This window comes from Colobus angolensis, unplaced genomic scaffold, assembly GCF_000951035.1.
Source record: "Colobus angolensis palliatus isolate OR3802 unplaced genomic scaffold, Cang.pa_1.0 Scaffold38, whole genome shotgun sequence".
In the NCBI taxonomy this organism is placed as follows: domain Eukaryota; kingdom Metazoa; phylum Chordata; class Mammalia; order Primates; family Cercopithecidae; genus Colobus; species Colobus angolensis.
In genome coordinates, this window is record NW_012117154.1 from 4,847,417 (window position 1) to 4,871,825 (window position 24,409).

General features: G+C 40.5%; 1 protein-coding gene across 1 annotated transcript in view; it reads left to right on the forward strand.

The window, feature by feature from the left end:
* BACE2 (beta-site APP-cleaving enzyme 2) overlaps window positions 1-20,960 on the forward strand; it is a 115,336-nt gene extending 94,376 nt beyond the window's left edge. Inside the window, exons 8-9 of the mRNA XM_011954056.1 lie at window positions 1,639-1,807; window positions 19,720-20,960. Coding sequence (XP_011809446.1) covers window positions 1,639-1,807; window positions 19,720-19,973 — 423 coding nt within the window. The 3' untranslated portion in view covers window positions 19,974-20,960. The remainder of the gene's footprint in view (window positions 1-1,638; window positions 1,808-19,719) is intronic.
* The last annotated feature ends 3,449 nt before the right edge of the window (window positions 20,961-24,409 follow it).

Sequence of the window (24,409 nt, forward strand, 5' to 3'; positions counted from 1 at the left end):
CAGAGGGGTTTTATTATTTATTTATTTATTTATTTATTTTTGAGACAGAGTCTCGCTCTGTCGCCCAGGCTGGAGTGCAGTGGCGCGATCTCGGCTCACTGCCAGCTCCGCCTCCCGGGTTCACGCCATTCTCCTGCCTCAGCCTCTGAGTAGCTGGGACTACAGGCGCGCACCACCACGCCCGGCTAATTTTTTGTATTTTTAGTAGAGACGGGGTTTCACCGTGTTAGCCAGGATGGTCTCCATCTCCTGACCTCGTGATCCACCCACCTCGGCCTCCCAAAGTGCTGGGATTACAGGCGTGAGCCACCGCGCCCAGCAAGGGGTTTTATTTAACCTTGTATAATATGGCCTGCTTTCTAGCCTGGCTCTGGCATGACATCACATAACGAATAAGGAAAGAAATCCAAATATTTTAACCCCAAATAGATTTCCTTTTCATATTTTGAAATTGCCCCGCAGAGTTGTCTCTTGTGAGAAAAATCTACGTTCTACAGAGACTCCCCTTTTCCCTTTTTTTATTCTTTCCAGATCCAGAAGATAATCAACTGAGAGTCAGGCAACCTTTATTTTTTTTAATACATAAATACTTTAAGTTCTGGGGTGCATATGCAGAATGTGCACGTTTGTTACACAGGTATACATGTGGCATGGTGGTTTGTTGCACCCATCAACCCGTCACCTACATTAGGTATTTCTCCTAATGTTATCCCTCCCCTAGTCCCTCACCCCCTGACAGGCCCCAGTGTGTGATGTTCCCCTCCATATGTCCATGTGTTCTCATTGTTCCAACTCCCACTTGTGAGTGAGAACATGTGGTGTTTGGTTTTCTGTTCCTGTGTTAGTTTGCTGAGAACGATGGTTTTCAGCTTCATCCATGTCCCTGCAAAGGACATGAACTCATCCTTTTTAATGGCTGCATAGTATTTCATGGTGTATATGAAGGCACCCTTTTAAATTCTGTAAGACACATTTCACAACTTCTCTTCACAGCCTATTAGCTAAAAGCTTCCTCTGCACAATAAAAGTTTGGTCTTCACAATCCTTTCTCTTAGTCCAAACATTCCCTTTCTATTGATCCTAGATTAGATAAACTCAACCAATTATCAACCAGGAAATTTTTAAATTTACCTCTAACCCGGAAGCCCCACTTTGACTTGTCCTGCCTTTCTGAACCAAACCAATGTACATCTTAAAAGTGTTTGATGTCTCATGTGTCTCAAAATTGTATAAAACCAACCACCTTGGGCACATGTTTTCAGGACCTGCTGAGGCTGTCTCATGGGGGGCCATGGTCGTTCACACTTGGCTCAGAATAAATCCCTTCAAAATATTTTACAGAGTTTGACTCTTTTCGTCAGCAGACAGATAGACAGACGTCTTCTGGGCATGTGCACCTGTGTGGAACTCCAGGGGATGCATACGGGTCACCTGCTCTGTCACTGATCAATAATATTGATCACCATGCTTTTGATCTTCTCTCCTCCTGGATGGCAGGGATGAGATCATCTTTCTTTCCCCGTGACTTCCCCCAGCACCTGGGAGGGTCCTGAGCATGAATGTGACCTCAGCAGCTTTGTGATGTTGCCTGATTTGTGCTTTTTCTTGTTTGTTTGCTCTCTCCTCTCCGACAAACAGCTTTACATTCAGCCCATGATGGGGGCCGGCCTGAATTATGAATGTTACCGATTCGGCATTTCCCCTTCCACAAATGCGCTGGTGATCGGTGCCACGGTGATGGAGGGCTTCTACGTCATCTTCGACAGAGCCCGGAAGAGGGTGGGCTTCGCAGCGAGCCCCTGTGCAGGTGAGCGATTCTAGCAGTGAACAGGGATCCCCAACAAGATCCTTTATGTAAATGTCCTGACTTGGAAGCAGTTCTTGATGGCAAATCAATTACCATTGAGTTGCTTCACTCATTCCTATCACCAGTGATCAAAGTCTCCTCAATAAAATGGATCATGGGATTGCTGAGAGAATTAAATGACATCATCCATGTGAAACTTCAGTGCTTGGCACATGGGAAATGCTTACTGAGTGTGAGTCCTGATAGTCACTAGGAGTAAAAATACGCCATGGAGCTTTGGAGTTGAATTGCAATTTTTCGACAGTTAAAGCAAAATGAGTAAGGAAGAAATTTCACATATAAGCTGTGTACATTAATTTGTCCTTAAAGCTGTCCTCATTTTGAAATAGGAAATGAACACCTATCACTGCAATTTCTTGAAATCCTAACATAATGAGACCAAGGATCCCCTGTTTGTTGTGGGATTCCTTTGAAAGATGTGTGAGGGCGGCCCGCAGCATGCCTCTGCAGTCTAGCTGGAGGGTTGGCAGGTCTTCAGAGAAACCAGGAGAGCATGAGAAAGTCAAGAGGATGGATAAACCCCATAAGCTTGAAAATGTCTTCAGATTTCACAGTTTGCTTGAAATGGAGTGCTCACACTGCACACAGCTTAATGGGAGGATTAGGTATTTCTGACTGACAGTCCAAGCCTGCGAGGCAGAGGCAAATCACAGAAGTGGGCATGAGATTGAGTTGCTGGAGACAAGTGGAGGAAGAGCCTGAATCAGAAAAGTGGCCAGGAGAATTGCAGCCTTTCAAAATAAGATGTCAAGGGACTGAAAAAAAAAAAAATATTGGTACATTGGATTTGAAGTCAGGAGCAGAATGGCATTCCAAAGTTGTGCTGGTGATATGTGAAAGGAGAGAAAAATTAAGTGTGAGGTCAAACAAGAATGGATGACAAGGAGGTAGAATAGAAGAAAACTTGGGAATCAATACAGAAATACAAGATTACCATGTGGTTGAAGGAAAGGGAGTTTTGTAGGAATTTGATGGATATGAGCTACTGTTGGAGGACAGGTGAGAGTGTTGGGCCATCCTGGGGGCTTCAACTCAGACCTTCACTCTGATCTCAATCCAGGTGTAGAGCTGCCAGGATGAGGTGCACAGGCCAAATGCCAAGTGATCACAGCTGAATTATTCTGGTCAGGAGAGATTTCAGTTACTATTTTTTAATACCTAAAACATGGTCTTAAAACAGGACTCCTGGTAAATAAAGCAGATAAAGGATGCTGCATTAACTGGCTTTAGCAGAGTGGCATTTCAGAAAAGTAAAGTAACAATTGAGAGAATAGAAATATTAAAAGGAAAGATTGCACATGGACTATTAGGCCAATTCATATGCTGTATAAATAAAATCATCCCAACCAGTGTATGTATATGACACATCGTAACATGTCTTCATAAATATCCACGCCGACGTATCTCACTTTGCATTTGTGAGCAGACTTGGAACCCTTCCCATTGTCATGTTTTTTATCTTTGCTGTGAGTAAATGTTTACCTTTTGCATGTGCAGTAACTCTTTCAGCCTGTTGAGTTATCATTGAGTGAGACCTTTCTCTGTGGCAGCAAGCGGGACTGAAATATCACTGAATTTCCTAACTGTGACTATTCTACTTCTTTTTAACCAAGGGAATCTAAGAACTTAAGCAATTTTGCCCACAATTTCTGTTCTCTCGTTAAATATCATTAAAGTAAAGGCTACTATGGCAACAGCTGTTAGAGTGTCCACTTAATACTGCAGAGTCTAATAACCATTTGTTTACTAAGTGAATTACAGTTGGAAAGGGTGTGATATTAGGAGTCTCTAGGCAGGGCAACTTTTTTTCCCTGAATTTCACTGTGAGTTATTGGCTAGATGCTCTTATATACACTTTTTCTTCCTTTTTAAAAAATGTATTTGACGTTTTGGTACTTAAATGTTAGATTTTACCAGCCGTGGGAAAATACGCTTATATATGTCTCCTCTTCCATGTGGATTGTTTAGCCATTAAAGTAATTACTTTCCTCAGGGCTGCAATTAAAGGCCCCAGACAGTGCTCGATAGAACCCTAATAAATGGAATAGCTATACTGCCTTTCTTTTTTTTTTAAGTGTTTATTTTTCATTATGAAATGTCTCAGTAACAAAAAAACCTTAAGTTACAGATAATCATATACTATATGTGCATTTATGGAATATCTAGATTTAATATTTTGTCACATTTTCTTTAAAATTTGTCTTAGACATAAAAAACCAAGTGTAGCTAAAGTCTCACCCCACCCCCTTCCCCAGCATTACTCATTATCCTATGAGTAACTATGAGATTAGTGTATATTCTTATCTGAATTACTATATATTTATAATTTTACTAGATGGGCATGAACACCTTGTATTAATTAGCTGTTGCTATGTAACAACTTAGCCCCAATGTCACAACTCTCTATCACATTCTGCAGTTTCTTTCTTTTCTTTTCTTTCTTTCTTTTTTTTTTTTTTTTTGAGACAGGGTCTTGCTCTGTCACTCAGCCTAGAGTATAGTGCAATGGCATGATCAGGGCTCACTTTAGCCTCAACCTCCCTGGTTCAAGTGATCCTCTGACCTCAACCTCCTGAGTAGCTGGGACTACAGGTGTGCACCACTGCCCCAGATAATTTTTTGTGTTTTCTGTAGAGAGGGTTTTGCCATGTTGACCAGGCTGGTCTCCAGCTCCCAGGCTCAAGTGATCGACCGCCCCGCCATGGCCTCCCAAAGTGCTAGGTTTACAAGCATGTGCCACCACACCCAGCCTGGCTTTGTTTTATGTTTTGTTTTTAAAAGACAGGGTCTCACTCTGTTACCAGGCTGGAGTGCAGTGGCATGATCTTGGCTCAGTGCAACCTTCTCCCAGGCTCAAGCGATCCTCCCACCTCAGCCTCCCAAGTACCTGGGACGACTGGCATGTGTCACCATGCCCAGAACATTTTTGGTATTTTCTGTAGAGATGGGGTTTCGACATATTCCCCAGGCAGGTCTTGAACCCTTGGGCTCAAGTGATCCTCCCACCTTGCCGTCTCAAAGTACTGGGATTACAGGCGTTAGCCACCATGCCTGGCCATCTCATGGAGTTTCTGAGGGCCAGGAATTGATGAGGGGCTTAGCTAGGTGTCTCTGGCCCACCATTGCTCATGAGGCTACAGCTGTCTGAAGTCCATTGAAGGAGCTGGTTCCAAGCTCGCTGTCGTGGTGGCAGGAGCCACGCTTCCCTCACCATTTGTACCTCACCCCAGGACTGCCTGATGTCCTCTGGTCAACCCTGAGCAAGTGATCCAAGAGAGCATGACAGAGCACCCAGGACAGAAACCCCAGGTTTTCATCACCTGATCTTGGAAGCAGCATGTTCTCACTTCTCCCCCACTCTGTTGGTCACACAGAATGACCCTGATATGATGTGGGAGGGGACGACGCAGGTAAATGCAAGGAGGCAGGGGTCATTCGCAGTCATCTTGGAAACGTCCTACCATATACTTCACAAAGCCTAGGTTGGTTGATTTGTTTGTTTGGTTTGTTTTTTTTTTTTAATTTATAGGAATGCTGTGGTAGTGTGTATTCTTTGTCAACTTGACTTTATTGTTTGACATTACATTTTATAGATTTTCCATATTGATATGACTTCTAGGTTATTTGTTTTGACTGCGTAGTATCTCAGTTTATGAATGTACGCAGATTACCCATTTTTATGTTAATTGACGTATGGATTATTTATGTATTGGCAATTATAAACAGTACTGCAGTGAACATCTTTGTGTAGGTGAATGAGATCATCCAGATATGGAATTTCTAAATGATTTAATATGTAACTCTTCAGCGTTATTGGCTACGGTCAAATTTGTCTTTAAAGTAGCTGGAACATCAGCATTGTATGAGAATTTCCATTCCTTAAAAGCATTACTGTATTTGTTCTGTCTCTGTGTTTTGCTAATCCATGTATGTGCAGTAGTGTCACATTTTAGTTGATTACTTTCAAGATCACACAACTTTGGATATGTTTTTGGGATATTTGAGCTTCTTTGAGGGTGAATTTTTCTAATAGAGTGCGCACATTTTTCTGCCCGTATTTTTTACTGATAGACGTGAGTTCCTTATATTTCTGAGATATTAATTTTTCTGAGTTATACTAACTAGTCTCTCTGACTTTTCTTTTTACTTTGTTTTGGTGCCTTTTATTTATATGTATCTTTTATTTAGTGAAATCAAATTTACCAGTATTTCTCTCATGAATTATGCCATGTGCCTTATTTAAGAAATACTTCCTTAATCCAACAAAATAGGGATTTTTTTCGTCTAAAGATATTGTATGCTTGTTTCTTATTTTCTTCCAAAATGTGAATTAGGAAATTAATTTTTATAAGGACATTCCATTTTCTCAGCATCCTTATTGAATATATAATGTTTTCCCCTCTGATTTTTCTAATTTTTTATGAAAAAAATTTATATACAGAAAAGACTAAAAACAATACCATGCTGTTCTGCATACCAACCATCTAGATTTAGTAATTTTTAACATTTTGCCATATATCAGTATGTGTGTACAGGTAAGTATGTAGCTTTTGCTGAACCATTTGCAAATAAGTTGCAGATATGACTTTCATCCCTAAATATTTCATTATGCATCTTAAAAATAAAGACATCTTCCTATATAACCACAATACCATAATCACACCTAAAAAATATCATGACTGTGTCGGCCACATGCAGATTTCCCCAGGTATCCCCAAAATGTTTTCATTAACTGTTTTGCTTTTTATTTTGTTTCGGAAGGCCAGTTCTCTTATAGAATGTATCATATTCAGTTTTATCTGTTTCCTAATGATATACTACATTGATTTTACTTCATATTTCCTTGAACTTAAGTCTAGAGTCTTAATTAGACTTCAGTTAAATGTTTTTTGCAAGGTATCTAATGAATTTTAATAGCATCTTTGTCATGTACCAAGTCCCCATTTATGCCTGAGCCTACTTCTGAGCATTCTGTTCCATTCCACTGGTCAAGTTGTCTATCCCTGGGCTAAGCTATATAGTTTTATTATTATTATTATTTTTAGTTATAGGACAATATCTGGCAGGGACTTGACCCTTCTTATTCTTCTTTGGAGTTCTCTTGGCTACTTTTGCCCTTTTATTCAGCTTGTCAAGACCCCTGAAAAACGCTGTTGGGATTTCTATTAGAACTGCATTGAACTTATAGAATTAACTTGAGAAGAAACCAAATCTTTACCATATCAAGTTTCCCCTATGAATGTACCCTATCTTTTCATTTGTTTAGGTCTTCTTTTGTGTCCTACTGCAGTGTTTTGTAATTTTGTCCAGAAAGATTCACACATAGACTTATTCTTATGTGCCTCTTAGTTCTTACCACAAATGAGATTATTTTACATTGCATTTTCTTGTGGGTTGTTGGGAATATGGGTATGCAATTTTTATGTATTAATCTTATATCCAGCCACATTCCTAAGTTCTCCTTTTTAGAAATGGTTTTTAGAGTAATTAGGATTTTCTATTAAAACAGCCATATAATATGCAAATAATATATTTTAAATCACTTGTAATCTTCATATCTTTTATTTATAATTTTTGTGATGCCCTCTGAGACAATATTGAATTCAAATGGTGATAATGGACATTTTTGTCTTTTTTCTTAAAGGAAATATTTCTAATTTCGTACTATGGAGCATTATGCATAGGATAGGTTTGTGGAATTTCCTTCTCAATCCTAAATTTAGGGATTCCCAGTTTCTGAAAAGTATTCAGTATGAATAGAAAAACTTTTTGACCATTTCCACATTAAACATATGCCTACTCTACTCTATTATAGAATCAACATTCAACTTTAAGCATATGCCTACTCTATAATCCAACAGTTGTCACTCTTAGGTGTACGCAAAGGAGAAATGAATGTGTAAGTGTACTGAGACGTAACTAGACAGTTCACAACAACTTTACACATAAAATAACTAAAGAAATACAAACTTTAGTAGTTACATAAATACATAAAACCATCACTTTTATCAAAATAGAAACATCCCAAAAGTCAACCAAAGGAAAACAGGTAAGCAATTGTTGACTTGCCATTCAGTGAACACCACACAGCAATTTTCTTTCTGCTGAAGAATGTGCTTTTGGATGTCTTTTATTAAAAACTATAAAAAGTAAATTTTATTTTGCCTCAATTCTGCATCACAGTTTAGCTATACATGGAATTGTAGATTGCCCGTGTTCCCTTAGTGTTTTGAAGATTCAGTTTCATTGTCCTCTGGCCATGATGATTGCTGAAGAAAAGACCCTAGTTGGTCTTAATTGTTGTACCTTTAAGGGTAATCTGTTGCTTCTCCTTAGTTACTGGTAAGACTGCTTTTGTTTTAAATTTCTAGTGTTCTGAATAGTGTTCTGAAGTTTCACCATGATGTGTCTAGGTATAGCATATTTTCCCATCATGCTATACCCTTTACGTTCTCTGAATCTGACAACTCATGTCTTTTGTCATCAATCTTAGAGAATTCTCAGCTGTTACCTCTTCCACTATTGCTTCATGCACATGCTTTCTAGTCTCTTCTTCTGGATCTCTCATATCAAGTAATGAGATTTCTCATTATTTATTTCAGGTCGCTTGACCCTTCATTTATGTTTTCCTTTCTATCTTTGCTGCATTCTGTGTAATTTCTTCAGATACATTTTATATTGGCCTAATTCTCTGTTCGGCTATGTTCAATCTACTATTTAACCTATTCAGTGAGATTTTTTAATACTTTTTATTATTTTTATTAGTTTTGGATTGTTTAATTGTCTTTGGTTTTGGGGGTCTTTTTTTTCTTTTCAGTTTTTCATTTCAATGACTATATTTTTCATTTCTAGAAATTACCTCTCATACTTTTCCAAATATACCATAGCTGGGCACAGTGGCTTATACCTGTAATCCCAGAACTTTAGAGGGCCGAGGCAGGAGGCTCGCTTGAGTCCAGAAGTTCAAGACCAGCCTGGGCAACTGTGTTAGTTCATTCCCACGCTGCTATAAAGACATACCTGGGACTGGATAATTGATTAAGAAAAGAGGTTTAACCAGCTCATGGTTCTGCAGGCTGTGCAGACTTCTGCTTCTTGGGAAGCCTCAGGAAACTTACAATTGTGGCAGAAGAAGAAAGGGAAGCAGGCACAGTCTTCACATGGCCAGAGCAGGGGTTGGAGAGAGAGAGAGAGAGAGAGAGAAGGGGATGGTGCACAACCATATCTTGAGAGAACTCTATCGTGAGACAATACTGGGGGGTGGTGTTAAACCATTAGAAACCGCCCCCATGATCCAGTCACCTCCCACCAGGCCCCACCTCCAACACCTGGGATCCCAATTCAGCATGAGATTTGGATGGGGACACGGAGCCAAACCACATCGACAACAAAGTAAGACCCTGTATACAAAAAATCAAAAGGTTACCACGCATGGTGGAGCGTACCTATGGTTCCAGCTACACAAGAAGCTGAGGCAGGAAGATCACTTGAGCCCAGGAGGTCAAGACTGCAGATGAGCCATGATCACGCCACTGCGCTCCAGCCTGGGAGACAGGCTGACTCTAAATAAACAAATAAACAAATAGGCCAGTTAACTTTTCTATAGTGTTTTGTAACAGTTTTGTTGTGGCTTGGATTTCCTTTATCTTCGTTTTAGTTTTTATTTAATTTAAAAGGCTAGGTAATATTCAGAAGGTACAATATAGTGCATAGTCCCTCTCCCTCAGAGGTAATCATACCTCATAGTCTATTATATGGGTATGCCTAATTTATTTAACCAGTTCATTATTGATAGGCATTTAGGTTAAGTCCTTTGTTGTTACAAATAATACTGCAGTGAACACCATGTATACATATTATTTGCATATATGGAAGTATACATCTAGGTTAAATTAGAATTGCAGAGTTAAAGGATATAAATATTTATAATTTTAATGAATATCACTTTGTTACCTTCCGTAGAGCTTACACTCGTTGATACCTGGCCATACCTTCTCTTGTAATGTAGATGATGACCTGTTTCTCCAGTCAGCCCACCAACCTGGTGTTACCAAACTTGGAAATTTTGGTCATCTGACAGATGAAAAATGATCTCAGTGTAGTTTTTTTTTTTTTTTCTGAGATAGAGTCTCGCTCTGTCGCCCAGGCTGGAATGCAGTGGCCGGATCTCAGCTCACTGCAAGCTCCACCTCCCGGGTTCACGCCATTCTCCTGCCTCAGCCTCCCGAGTAGCTGGGACTACAGGCGCCCGCCACCTCACCCGGCTAGTTTTTTGTATTTTTTAGTAGAGACGGGGTTTCACTGTGTTAGCCAGGATGGTCTCGATCTCCTGACCTCGTGATCCGCCCGTCTCAGCCTCCCAAAGTGCTGGGATTACAGGCTTGAGCCACCGCGCCCGGCCGATCTCAGTGTAGTTTTAATTTGTGTCACTTTCTATGAGTGAGATTGAGTTTCTTTTCAATGACTAAGGTCATTGTTTGTCCTTTTCTATGAACTACCCACTCATATCTTTGCCCATTGTTTTCTGTTGGATTCTTTTTTTGTATTAATTTGTAGGAACTCTTTATCTAATGGAGTAATTAACGATATGCTTGGAGGAAAAAGAACCTATACTTTCTGTCTCAATTGTAATTTTTAAAACTTTGCTGGCCGGGCACGATGGCTCACGCCTGTAATCCCAGCACTTTGGGAGGCCGAGACAGGCGGATCATGAGGTCAGGAGATCGAGACCATCCTGGCTAACACGGTGAAACCCCGTCTCTACTAAAAAATACAAAAAACTAGCCGGGCGAGGTGGTGGCGCCTGTAGTGCCAGCTACTCAGGAGGCTGAGGCAGGAGAATGGTGTAAACCCGGGAGGCGGAGCTTGCAGTGAGCTGAGATCCGGCCACTGCACTCCAGCCTGGGCGACAGAGCGAGACTCCGTCTCAAAAAAAAAAAAAAACAAAAACAAAAACAACTTTGCTTATGACATGTTTTAGCGTAAAAAATGTTTACTTTGTATATTTAAATAATTTGCTATTTTGCTTTAAGGGTCTTGGGACTACTGTTACCTTTAAATGGTTTTCCTCACTAAAAGTGCTCTGTGACTTATTCAGGTACTTTCATGTTTGATTTAACTTGGCATAGAATGTGTGGATTAAACTTCTTTCCTCCAGGATAACTACTCCATTGTTATAACATTTATCAAATAATTTATCTCTTTTTTTTTTTTTTTACTTTAAATCGTAAAATTACTGCATACCAAATTCTAGTAAATATTTGGGAAATGTATATCTATTTCTGGATTTTCTGTACTCTTTTATTGATATGTCTTACAGTATTAGTTCCTTTTAATTACTATTTTTCAGAACTTTCTAACTCTTCTTTCTTAATTTTTTCTTTTATGAACTTTTGAGCCATCCTGTTGAGTGAAAAAAAAAAAATTGTATTTTAATGAGTTTTTAGTCACTTTAAACACAGCTATGGTATAATCTTGTGCACGTTGTTCTATTTTTCCATCACTGATGGGGAGTTTATCTTGTTTTTGTGTCTGCTGGCTACTCTCTCATAGGGGCTTTTTTCTCATTTGCTTTGCAATTTTTTGTTGTAAGCTTCTGTTTAGAGGGAGCACACTTTTTCTTAAAGTGACACAAATTAAAACTACACTGAGATCGGCCGGGCGCGGTGGCTGTAAAGTGTTGCTCTAAAGCAATTTTGCATTTGTTTCTGTTGAGTTTCCTCAAACCATGAGAACCTTAGGATTTGTATACCAGGTTTGTGAATTTAGATGCCAGCCATGTTTGAGGTGGAGATTTGGGGGCTCCATTTCTCGTGGGAGAGTTTCTCGCCCTTCTCCCCTAGCCTCTTAGCCCGTGAGCTGAGCCAGGCTTCCTTGTTGGTAGAATTTCCCAGCTCCTTTACCAATGGGCAAGGCTTGCACAGGCATCTTTTGGTGCCCAGGGTCAAGTCTCTCGCCCCTCCTATTCATGGGAAACCCAGCCCTAGGGCCCGTTTCTGGTTGAGGAATGTCTCTTACTTCTGGGCTTAGCTATAGAGTTAAAAAGTTATATTTTATCCTCATTTCTCTGTATTGCAACCGGAAGAGGTTCTACCTTCACACCAGCCACTGTTTGAGGACCCCAAATCTTTGGGGGCTACCCTTTTCTCGCAGTGTTTTTTTTTTTTTTTTAAATCTTGGTTTTCATGGTCATTTGTGTTTGTCAGATGACACTTAGCCTAAGGGTTGGGATTGGGGGAGCAGTGAGTGGGAGCTGCTTGATTAGAATCTCTTGGGGAGCTTTTTCAAAATACATCTGGTCGACATCCTCAGGCCTTTTCCAGCCAGGGCACAGCAGGTTGGTGGTGGGTGGGAAGGTGATGGGTATTTTGGAAAAAGTTCCCCAGATGCTTCTCTTATGCTGCCCCTGCCTCTCCTCAGCCCACTCCCACCCCTGCTGAGAATCATTACTGCGGTCAGATTGGCTGGAGGTCAGGGTGTGTTATGGCTCTGGCCATCGTCTCATATCTGACACAGATACTAGGGACTGGAGCACTTTCAACCGCCTCTGTGTTGCTGGGCCAAGTGTCCTATGGCTACGAAAATAATAGAGTGTTAAAATTGACAACTCTCTGTTATTTTAATGTATCCAAAGCTTATGAAATACCACCCATCTCTTTTTATAGATTGAGACATTTAGCACCCAAGAGCTGTATAGATCTCAGCTTGTACAACTTCAGGCACATGATGGATTATGGCAGCCATTTCACTGTGAATTTTTCTTGCTGCAGGTTGAAAGTGGATCATCTGGTACATGCTCATGTTTAAAAATAGGAAAGCTAGCTGTTAAGAGCAGAGTTTCAGAGACACACTTCTGCCATCTACTTAGACTACAATCAACAGATACCAAAGCCAGGGGTCCTCAAAGGTATAGATCAGGCAGCTGTGTTTCCTCATTTTACAGAAGAGAACACTGAGGGCCCCAGATATAGCTTTCACGTGGTTGCAGAAAAAAAAAAAAAAAAAATCTGGCTCTGAGTCCAGAACCTCTGTCCTGAAACTCCAGAATGTTCTTCTAAGTAAACCATGCCACTCAGAAAGCATCTCAGTACCAGAGAATCAGTATGGCGGGACAGTTCTCATTATTTTGTATGCTATAGGGAAAAAGACCTGACCATTATAATTTTTATCCTTGGTAAAATTATAGATCTTCCATAGGTACTCATTATCAACCAGATCCTGACCTTTGAGAGAAAATACACAATTAAAATTGTAACCCGAGACATTGATGAAAAAATTAAAAATAACAATTTAGTAACAGCGGACATTTATGTAGCACTGATCTTAGCCCAGGACTGTACTAAGTGCTTAACATCTATTAACTTGATTGTTCTTACAAGACTGACTTGTAGGGGCTGTTATTACCTTCATTTTATAGATGACAAAACGGGGGCAAATAAGTAACTTATATCAGATCACACAGCTTGTATGTGGGAGCTAGGATTGGAACCCCAGAAGCCTGACCCCAGGGTCATGCTCTCACCCAGTGCATACAATGGCCTCTCATAAATCAATCCAGTATAAAACGTTAGAATCTGCTTTAAAACCATAGAATTAGCAGTGTAAGCAATGTAGAGACCATGCAGTGAATGACATTCCTGGAAAAAGCCCCCAGAAGGAATTTTAATTCAGCTTTCCTTTAATTCTGAGCAGCTAGCTAGCAAATATGCAAATACAGTTGTTCCCAGATAATGCTTTATGTCTGACCATCTTAAACGGGTGCTGTTTTTCAAAAACTTAAAAACAAAATCCATGACTTCTAATTATAAAAGTGATACATGTCTACTTGGGAGGCTGAGGTGGTGGGAGGATGGCTTGAGCTCAGGAGTTTGAGGCTGCAGTGTGCTACTATCATGCCTATAAATAGCCACTGCATTCCAGCCTGGGCAACACAGCCAGGCCCTATCTCAAAAAAATAAAGAATAATACATGTGCATTGAAGAAAATTAATTTTATTGGGGGTTTTTTGCATTTTTATTATACACACCACACACAGCACATATGAAAAAATGGGTATGAACTCAGGCATTTGACTGGAAGAACAGTACTAAAATAATGTCCATGTAGTCAGCGTGACTGAGGTTGGTTTGTTTTTCTCCTCATCTCTTCTCCTTTTTTTTGAGATGGAGCTTTGCTCTTGTTGCTCAGGCTGAATTGCAATAGCGTGATCTCAGTTTACCGCAATCTCTGCCTCCTGGGTTCAAGCGATTCTCCTGCCTCAGCCTCCTGAGTAGCTGGGATTACAGGCATGTGTCACCACACCTAGCTAATTTTGTATTTTTAGTAGAGATGGGGTTTCTCCATAGGCTGGTCTTGAACTCCTGACCTCAGGTGATCTACCTGCCTCGGCCTCCCAAAGTGCTGGAATTACAGGCATGAGCCACCGTGCCTGGCCTTGGTTTTTTTTTTTTTTTTTCTAATCTCAATGAGATTATATCAGATGTGTTATTCTTTGACATGCTCTGATTATCTTATTCTTTTGACTTTTTAAAACAGCTTTGTTGGGATATAACTGGTGTAAAATAAACAGTTCATGTTGAAAGGATACAGTTTGGTAAGTGTGACATATGTGCTTACCTTTGAAACCATCACCACAAACAAGGTACTGATCATATGCGTTGAGCTGTTTTCCCTGCCTCCCAGGTCCTATAGACCCCGTGCCATTCCCAGGAAACCACTGACCTGCCTTCTGTCACTGTAGACTAGTTTGCATTTGTTAGAATTTTATATAAATGAAATCATACAGTATGTATTCCATTTTGTCTGACTGCTTTCACACAATAAAATTATTTTTAGGTTCATCTAGAATGTTTCATGTTCAATAGTTCATTTTTATTGCAGATCAATTAGGCATTACAATTTCTTTATCCCCATACACCTGTTGATAAACTTTTGGATTGTTGCCAAGTTTTGGGTTTTTTTGGCAATCATAAATAAAGCTGCTATCAACAGTAGCATGCAAGTCTTGGACATATATATTGCTTATTTCTCCTGGATAAACACCTAGGAATGGAATGGTTGAGTTATATAACACGTATGTTTCACTTCTTAAAAAGCTGCCAAACTCGTTTTCAAAGTTGGCTGTATTATGTCACATTTCTGCCAGCAGCGTATGAAAGTTCCTGTTGTTAAACATCCTCACCAACATTTGGTATGGCCAGTATTTTCATTTTAATAGGTATTAATACTTAGTGGTCTCATTGTGGTTTTAATTTGCATTTCCCTAATGACTAATGATCCTGAACATCTTTTCATGTGCTTTTTTGCCATTCATACATCTTTTTAAATGAAGTGTCTTTTCAAAGGTTCTTGCCCATTTTTGTATAGGGTTGTTTGTTTTCTCATTGAGTCCTCAGAGTTATTTATATATTAAGAATACAAGTCTGGGCCAGATGCGGTGGTTCATGCCTGTAACCTCAGCACTTTGGGAGGCTGAGGCAGGCGGATCACAAGTTCAGGAGATCGAGACCATGGTGAAACCCGATCTCTACTAAAAATACAAAAAATTAGCCGGGCGAGGTGGCGGCGCCTGTAGTCCCAGCTACTCGAGAGGCTGAGGCAGGAGAATGGCGTGAACCCAGGAGGCAGAGCTTGCAGTGAGCCGAGATCGAACCACTGTACTCCAGCCTGGGCGACAGAGCAAGACTCCATCTCAAAAAGAAAATACAAGTCCTTGATCAGAAATTTGGCTTGCAAATATTTTGCCAAGTCTTTTTAGTCTGTTAATATTTTCTATTAAAGAGAAGTTCTTACTTGATTTTGATAAAATCCATTTTTTTTCCTTGTACAAATTGTGCTTTTGGGTATTATAGCTAAGAAATTTTTCACCTAACCCCAGGACACAAAGATTTCCTCCTGTGTTTCTTTCTAGAAGTTTTGTACTTTTAGAAATGTTATTAAATATATATATATATATATAAATATTATAGAGATGGGGTCTCGCTCTGTCACAAGACTGGAGTACAGAAGTGTGAGCACAGTTCACTGCAGCCCCCATCTCCTGGCCTCAAGTGATCCTCCTACCACAGTCGCCTAAAGTGCTGGGATTACAGGCATGAGCCACCACTACACAGGGCCACAAATGTGTTATTTAGTTTCCAAATAATTAGGGATTTTTCCAGAAGCTTTCTGTTATTGACTTCTAATTTAACCTCAGTGCGGGCAGAGAATAGAGTTTTTATGAATTGAATCTTTTGAAATTTATTAAAACTTGTTTCATCGTACAGAATGTAGTCTATCACAATAAATATTTCTTGTGCTCTTGAAAACAATGTATATTCTTCTACTATTATGGGTGGATTATTTTGTAAGAGTTAGATCAAGTTAGTTGATAGTGTTGTTTAGGTATTCTATATCATTACTTATTTTCTGTCTGCTTGCTGTATTATTGAGAAAGGGATTGTGGAATCTCTGTATTTGTGGATTTGTCTATTTCTCTTTTCATTTTCATCAATCTTGTTTCATGTATTTTGAAACACTGTTATTAGGTACAAAAACATTAGGATTTGTATGTCCTATTTATGAAGGGAACAGTTTATCATTATGAAACTACTATATTTATCTCTAGTAATTTTTTTATCTGTATCTATTCTAATAATACAGCCACTCTGGATTTCTTTTGATAAGCATTAATATGATAGTTTTTTTCCATCTGTTTCGTTTTAACATTTTGGATCTTTACATTAAAAGCAAGTTTCCTGTATGGAGAATATACTTGAATCTTGCTTTTTATCTAATTTAGCAGTCTCTGTTTTTTAGTTGTGATGTTTAGGCCAGAGATCAACAAACAACTGTCTATAGGCTGAATCTGGCATGTAGCTTGTTTCTGTATGACCTGTGAGGTAAGAATAGTTTTTAAATTTTTAAAGGGTTGAAAAAAATCAAAAAGAAGCTAACCTAAAAAGCTTAACATATTTACTGTCTGTCCCTTTACGGAGAAAGTTTGCCAAATGCTGATTTAGACTATTTATATTTAATGTATGATTGATACGTCTGTGTTTAACCAGTAACACAAGAAAGAAAACTATTTTTCTTTTTGTCTCATTTGTTCCATTTTTTCCCTTTTTTCCTTTTTTGCTGCCTTCTTTTGGATTATTTTCTATTTCTTTATATCTCCTTGGCTAGTTTATTAGCTATAACTCTATATTGTGAAATTTTAGTGGTTGCTTTAGGATATGTAGTGTAAATTTTTTAACTGACCACAGTCTACCACTTTATATAGTCTAAGAGCCTTACAACAATAGACTTCCATTTCTGGCCTTCCGTCCTTTGTGCTATTGTCATACATTTTACCTATGCCTATATGATAAGCCACCCAGCACATTGTTATAATTTTTGCTTTAATTGGTTAATTATCTTTTTAAATATTTGAAATTAAAAGTAAAGATTTTGTAACTACTATATAGTTCCCATTTCTGGTGTTCATCATTCTTTTGTGTAGATTCAAGTTTCCTTCTGATGTCCTTTTTCTTCTGCTTGAAGAACTTTCTTCAGTGAAAATCTGTGATGAGTTCTCTCAGCTTGTATATGACTGAAAACATTTTTATTTCTTCTTCCTTTTTCAGATAGTTTTGCTGGGTATGGAGTTCTAGGTTGACAGGGCTTTTCCTACCCCCAGTATTTTAAAGATGTTACTCTATTGTCTTCTAGTTTGCATTGCTTCCAACATGAAATCATCTATAATCCTTATTTTTATTCGTTTGTACATAATATTTCTTTTTTCTCTCTCCTTGCTTTTAAGAAATTTTCTCTTTATCGCTGGTTTTCAGCAGTTCACTATTATAATCTATGTCACGTTTCTTGTGTTTGTGGTCCTTTGGGCTTCTTGGATCTGTGGGTTTATAGTTTCATCAAATTTCAAAAATTTTTGGTTTTTTCCAATTTTTTTGCCTCACAATCCCTTCTTCCTTCTGAGTACTCTGATTACATGAGTTAGCAGCTTGATGTTGTCCACAGTTTACTGATGTGCTCTCTCTTTTTTTTTTTCAGTTTTTTTCCTCTGTGCTACATTTTGGATGGTTTCTATTGTTATGGTTTTTTTTTTTTTTTAATTCATTAGTCTGTTTTTCTGCAGTGTATAATCTGCTCTTACAACCATCCAGTATATTTTTCATCTCACATATTACAATTTTTATCTCTAAAAACTTGATTTAGATCTTTAATATCTTCTGTGTCTCTATTTAACATGTTTAACATTTTCTCTGGCATCCTGAGTAGAATACAGTTATAACAAATGTCTTGATATCCTGCCTGTTCATTCTATCATCTATGCCATTTCTTACTAAGTTCCAATTGATTGATTTTGCTCCCTATTATGAACTGTGTTTTCCTGCTTCTTTGCATAATTAGTGCTCTAGAATAAATGTTTATGTTCTACCAGAATTCTTATGTTGAAACCTAATCTCCAAGGTGATGATATTTGGCGTTGGGGCCTTTGGAAGGTGATTAGGTCATGAAGGCAGAGCTTTGCTTTGTACATGGAATACTGCCCCTTATGAAAGACAGTCCAAGAGAGCTCCCTTGTCTCTTCCACCATGGAAAGACACAGCAAGAAGATCATTATCTACAAACCAGGAAATGGGAGTGTAGATTGACTGCAGGGTGCATCCCTCTGTTGTCAGGTGTTGGCAGGCTCTTGTTCATTGCCTTTCTTTTTCAGTGCACTTAGAAAAGCCATATTATGACAGAATCCACATTAGCAAGAAAATGCCGTCACTTTGCAAAGTAATCAAGCCTGTTTTTTCTCTGATTTTAAAACCATTCTTTTCAGGTTATTATCCCATTGTTATTTTGACTTTTTCTTTCCTCAATCAAAAAGGGTATTATTTGGCAGCTCTGAAGATCTTGAGGCTTTAGTTATAGAAAAATTAAATGCTTAGCAGTGTAATTTTCTGGTGCCAAAATATTCATTTCTGTGATTAAATGTAGGTAAAATGGGTAAAGAGGCCTATTTCTTTTCCATATTGCAAGTAACACTTAAGATCCCATATTCCTGAAAGGGGCAGAGAAGCCTAGCGTAGAGAAAGGAAGTCTACTGATAATCCACAAACCGACTTTAAGAAATCATCTCAACTTTCTTCTTGGTTTGAAGTTATTCAAGAGTCTCTAGCAGAAGTCACTGGGTGAATTTTAACTGTTTCTCTTTGTCACCACTGATGTCATGAATTAGGTGTTGCGTTCTCTTGCTGCTCCAGGCTGTCGATGAGACCCAGGATAAGAGTGGGGCAGGGAGGGTTTCTGGAGCCAGCCTGACCCAGGGAAGTCTCCCAGCCCACTAAGGCTATGAGTCAGGCTGATATGAAGTTCCTATCTGTTGTAGAATCCATAGTAGAGAGTGAACTCAAGTTGACTCCACCAGGGAAAATTCCCCATGACACAGGCAGGTCCAACTGAGCTTTCTGCGGTGGACTCTCCTACTCTTTCTCCTCTCTTTTCATCTCCACTGAGGAAGCACAACCCAAGCTGCTGCCACGACTAGGCGCTGACCTGCACTCTCACCTGCATAGCACTGCAGCCTCACTGGCCTTCAATGAAGCACAGGGTGCTCCCATACGTGCCCTGCTGCAATTCCCCTCTACACCTAGGCTCAGTACCCACACACCTGGAAACATGCCGTCATTCCAGTGTGCAAGGACTGGATCCCCGAAGGCGCGCTGAGCCGTGACCCCCTCAGTGCTTCCTGGGCTGTCTAAGCCACTGGGACCTCAGTGCAACTTTGACTGTGGTTTAATCAAACAGGGGGTTCTGTCTGTGTCCAGTGTGAGAGGTGGACTGCTCGTTTCACAGCTGTGGATTTTCCCTTTCTGTCTCCCCAGAAATTGCAGGTGCTGCAGTGTCTGAAATTTCCGGGCCTTTCTCAACAGAGGACATAGCCAGCAACTGTGTCCCCGCTCAGTCTTTGAGCGAACCCATTTTGTGGATCGTGTCCTATGCACTCATGAGCGTCTGTGGAGCCATCCTCCTTGTCTTAATCGTCCTGCTGCTGCTGCCGTTCCGGTGTCAGCGTCGCCCCCGTGACCCTGAGGTCGTCAATGATGAGTCCTCTCTGGTCAGACATCGCTGGAAATGAAGAGCCAGGCCTGACCTCAAGCAACCATGAACTCAGCGATTCAGAAAATCACATTTCAAGGGCAGCAGTCTGGATCGACAGCGGCACTTCCGCCCGTGCCCGCCCGTCTTCAATCTCTGTGCTGCTCCCAGATGCCTTTCAGATTCACTGTCTTTTGATTCTTGATTTTCAAGCTTTCAAATCTTCCCTACATCCAAGAAAAATAATTTTAAAAAAAAAACAAAAACAAAAAAACAAACTTCATTCTAAACCAAAACAGAGTGGACTGGGCTGCAGGCTCTATGGGGTTGGTTATGCCAAACTGTCTACATGTGCCACCAACACAAAACAAAACCAAGCCTTGGCTAGTTCTCTTCTCTCTTCAATCTCTGGAAAAATAAGTGCATATAGTTGATAACCCGTCTTAGCTTACAGGAAGCTTTTTGTATTAATCATCTTTGAGGGTATTTTGCGCCAGACCTCAACCTGGGTCAAAGTGGTACAAGAAGGTTTGCAGTATGATGGCAGGAGAAGCAGCCTGGGGCCTGGGCATGTAACCATGCTGTACCCTTCAGATCTGGAAACAGAGCCACAGGCCCCTCTTCTGGGTTTCTCTGTGCTCTGAATGGGAGCCAGAATTCACTAGGAGGTCATCAACCGATGGTCCTCACCAGCCTCTTCTGAAGATGGAAGGCCTTTTGCCCGTCGAGGTAGAGGGGAAGGAAATCTCCTCTTTTGTACCCAATACCTGTGTTGTATTGTTGGTGCGAAAGTAAAAACACTACCTCTTTTGAGACTCTGCCCAGGGTCCTGTGCCTGGGTGGGGATGCAGGCAGCCTCGACCACGGCTGTTTCCCTCACCCAAAAGAATTATCATCCCAACAGCCAAGACCCAACAGGTGCTGAACTGTGCATCGACCAGGAAGAGTTCTGTCACCAAGCTGGCCACTATCACATATGCTTACTCTTGCTTAAAATTAATAAATCATGTTTTGATGAGAAAAAACTTCTATTTCACTAGCTTAGTTGTCTCTTTTTCCAAATCTTCTCTGGAAGTAGGTTGGCTATTACCCTGTTGGGAAATAGGGAAATGGCCTGATGCCCATATTTCTGACCAGCTGTCGGGGAAGGAAGATGCAAGATGTGCAGAAGACACGAGGGAACGTCTACTTATCCCCGTGCTTTGAAGCCATGTGTTTCCCTTTGCAGAACTGGGTAGGCTCAAGCATACCCATCCTATCAGCTTAAATCATTTAGCAGTTGACCTCTGTGCTTCCTCCTTTGGGGGTGTTGAATCTTTGGTAACAGGTGTACAGTGGTACCTTATTTGGGGACAGTCCCTACTTTCCGTCACTTATTGAGGCCTTTGCCAAAGAAAAGTGGAAGCTGTTTCCTCGACCTAGCCTTATATGACCTGATGTCATTAGGAGAAGAGTTAAAAGACAGTATCCCCTCTCTCCTGATTGTGTGCCAAGTTCAGTGTTCCCTTTGCATCTCTTTTGGGGTGGGTTGGCTGTGTTACAGAATTCCACCAAAAGTGCTAAGTATCCCCTCCTGCAGAAGTGTCGGTTGTATTCACAGTAGGCTACGTGTGGATGTTTCAGCCATCTGCTCTGCTCCCTGGGTCCCCAGGTCACCACCATACTGAGAAATATATGACTCTGCCCAAGAGACGTGGAGACCACGTCGGCTTGTCATGGTGTACTGGAAGACTCTCCAGCAGCCAGAAGAACCTTCTGTGCTGTTCTCACTGGAGAAGATTTGAGTTGCAGCCTGGAAGGAATATGACGACATGGAACGGGAGGAGGGGGCTCTTGTATCGGGGCCCGTTGTCACGTCTGCTCTCAGCTTGTTGAGAACTCATAATCTCAGAATGCATTTCACAGGGAGAGATGTCTGGAAGTCCAATTCTCATCCCATTGGCTTTTTCTGTGGTTGCTGTTTTGTGGGCCACTTTGCACAGGAGTGAAGCCAACATCCCGAGATTGTGCCTTCCCCTTGCTGTGAAAAATTCAAACCCTTGAAATGAGGGAATCGCAGGTATGCCCTGATGAGTTTTCCTGCTTATTTCTTCATACAGACGTCTTCTGTTTTGTTGTATTGTGTCAGGTTTCAGAGGCGGGGAGCTTCCTACTGCAGCAGATGAACAGGTATAGTTCTCAGAATACAGGAAAGCAACAAGTCGGGTTTCCAGGTAGAGGAGGTGAATGAAGTTTGCCATCGTGCTCTGTATTTCAGGTCAAATTTTTTTATCTTTTCGTATTGCGTGTCATTGGATGTGACATTTTGATGAAAATACTGAAATTACAAAAGCATAACTTTAGCAACAAGAATGAGATAGACAATTGAATGTGGGACATTTTTCTGGCACTCCTTGCTGCTGAGAATCGGACTTCCAGTCAAAACCCTGTTAGTGACACCCACCTCCTCCGGTTATGCAAATTGATGCTTAGCTTGGCAAGCCTTCAAGGAGGTTTGCTTGGAACAGGAAAGGAATTAGCAACCCTTTGAGGGTGTCATTTTTACCTTGTAATACACTGTGGAAAATTCTGGAAGACGGTCCTTGCCTGAAAAGGTGCAACTTAGCATTAGATTGTTATCAGAAACCTTGTCAAGTCTGATGGGAAATGGATACTTCTATATAGACAATATTATTTTAAGATGCTGCTTTATTTTCTTGATAACTTCTTTGGAGGTCTGAAATGAAATCCTGCCTTCAGTAACTGAAACCATTTGTTAAAAATAGCAAGAAACGAGATGGGAACCAATTCTGTTTTTATTCTTGGGAATTTAAAAGAGCCACAAGTGATTGGCGTCAGCTCTCCCAGCATATACTGTACACTACTTTGTATTTCTCCTGAACCAAAACCAAGTACCTAGCACCCAAGAAACAGACGCCCTGTGTGTGGCCGTGGGGCATGTTTTTCTACGACAGGTTCCACTTCTGAACACTTGGAAGGACCTTATCTGATTCATGGTGAAACACAGAGGTTTAGGCTGGAGATAAATTTGGGGTCAGTTACGGTTCAAAATTGTGAAAGTAGTCCCCAGGAAGACAGGATTAATGACTCCACAGTGCTTTGGATAATAGATTTGGAAAAGCGTTTGTGAGTTGGGGATTCCATCATTTTATTTAAGATGTGAAGAGGGATTTAACTATTTAAGATGCCGGGTGCAAACTTGTTGAATTCCTCTTTCCCTGTCCCTGCTTGGTGGAGCTGCCACGTGTGGTTCAGTTCTAAGTTCTGGCCTAATGCCACTCGATAGCATTGGGAATAAATTGCTGTCCAACCGTCTGTTCCGCAAACAACAGTAATTGAGTTTCACAGACTTGATTCTGATTAGTGGAAATCAAATAATTGAATGGAATCCCCACATGTTTTCTCTTGCACAAACTTATTAGACTTGATTAGAAAACTGTTTGGAGGAAAAACTTGCCACTTAAGTTTTTTTTGTTGTTGTTTTGAAAAACAACCCAATACCATAAAGTGTAAAATTAGGGGTTTTGGCCAAGAAAGCTATTAGATTTTCTGAATGCCAAGAAAACTCCACGCCATAGAAGTTATTGTGTATATCTCTAGGGAGTTTTAAGAATTTCACATTTGAACTTTACAGCAGTTTACCAATTAAACAGCAAGCTGGAAAAATACATTTTGAGAGGGGTAGAAAGAATAAGAATATAATGAAAAATATGCTAACAAAATAAGCAGAACATATTCTTTTAGAAAATGCAGTTTAGGCCGGGCACAGTAGCTCATGCCGGTAATCCCAGCACTTTGGGAGGCCAAGGCAGGTGGATCACCTGAGGTCAGGAGTTTGAGACCAGGCTGGCCAACGTGGTGAAACCCCATGTCTACTAAAAATACAAAAAATTAGCCAACCATGGTGGTGCGTGTCTGTAATCCCAGCTACTCAGGAGGCTGAGGCAGAAGAATTGCTTGAACCAGGGAGGCAGAGGTTGTAGTGAGCCGAGATTGTGCTACTGCACTTCAGCCTGGGCAACAGAGCGCGACTCCGTCTCAAAAAAAAAGAAAGAAAATGCAGTTTCATTCCAGCCATCCTCAGATTTCCTTTCCCCTTAAAGTGACTGAATTCACTGGAGATGTGATTTATTTTGCAGATCCACCAATTCCAAACTTCAGGAATATTCAAGCGGGAGTCATGTGTCAGTGACAGCTTTGACAGAGGGAGAGACTGGCCGGGTGACCCAGGTGTTGCCCACATGGAGCAAGGACTGGTTCATTCAACAGTTGGAGAGTACAGGATGGCTGGGACCTGGGAAGTTCCAGAATCTGAAAAGAGGGCAGGGCAAGAAGGAGCCAGAAGAGAGGTCCCACCCCTCAGTGGGCAGTGGGGCACAGAGGTCCACACCAGCCAAGAACCTCACAGGATGCCGTGGGCACCTCATTTCACCCCACGTTTTTGGCACAGTTGCTTTTTAGGTATTTTCTAAAGGA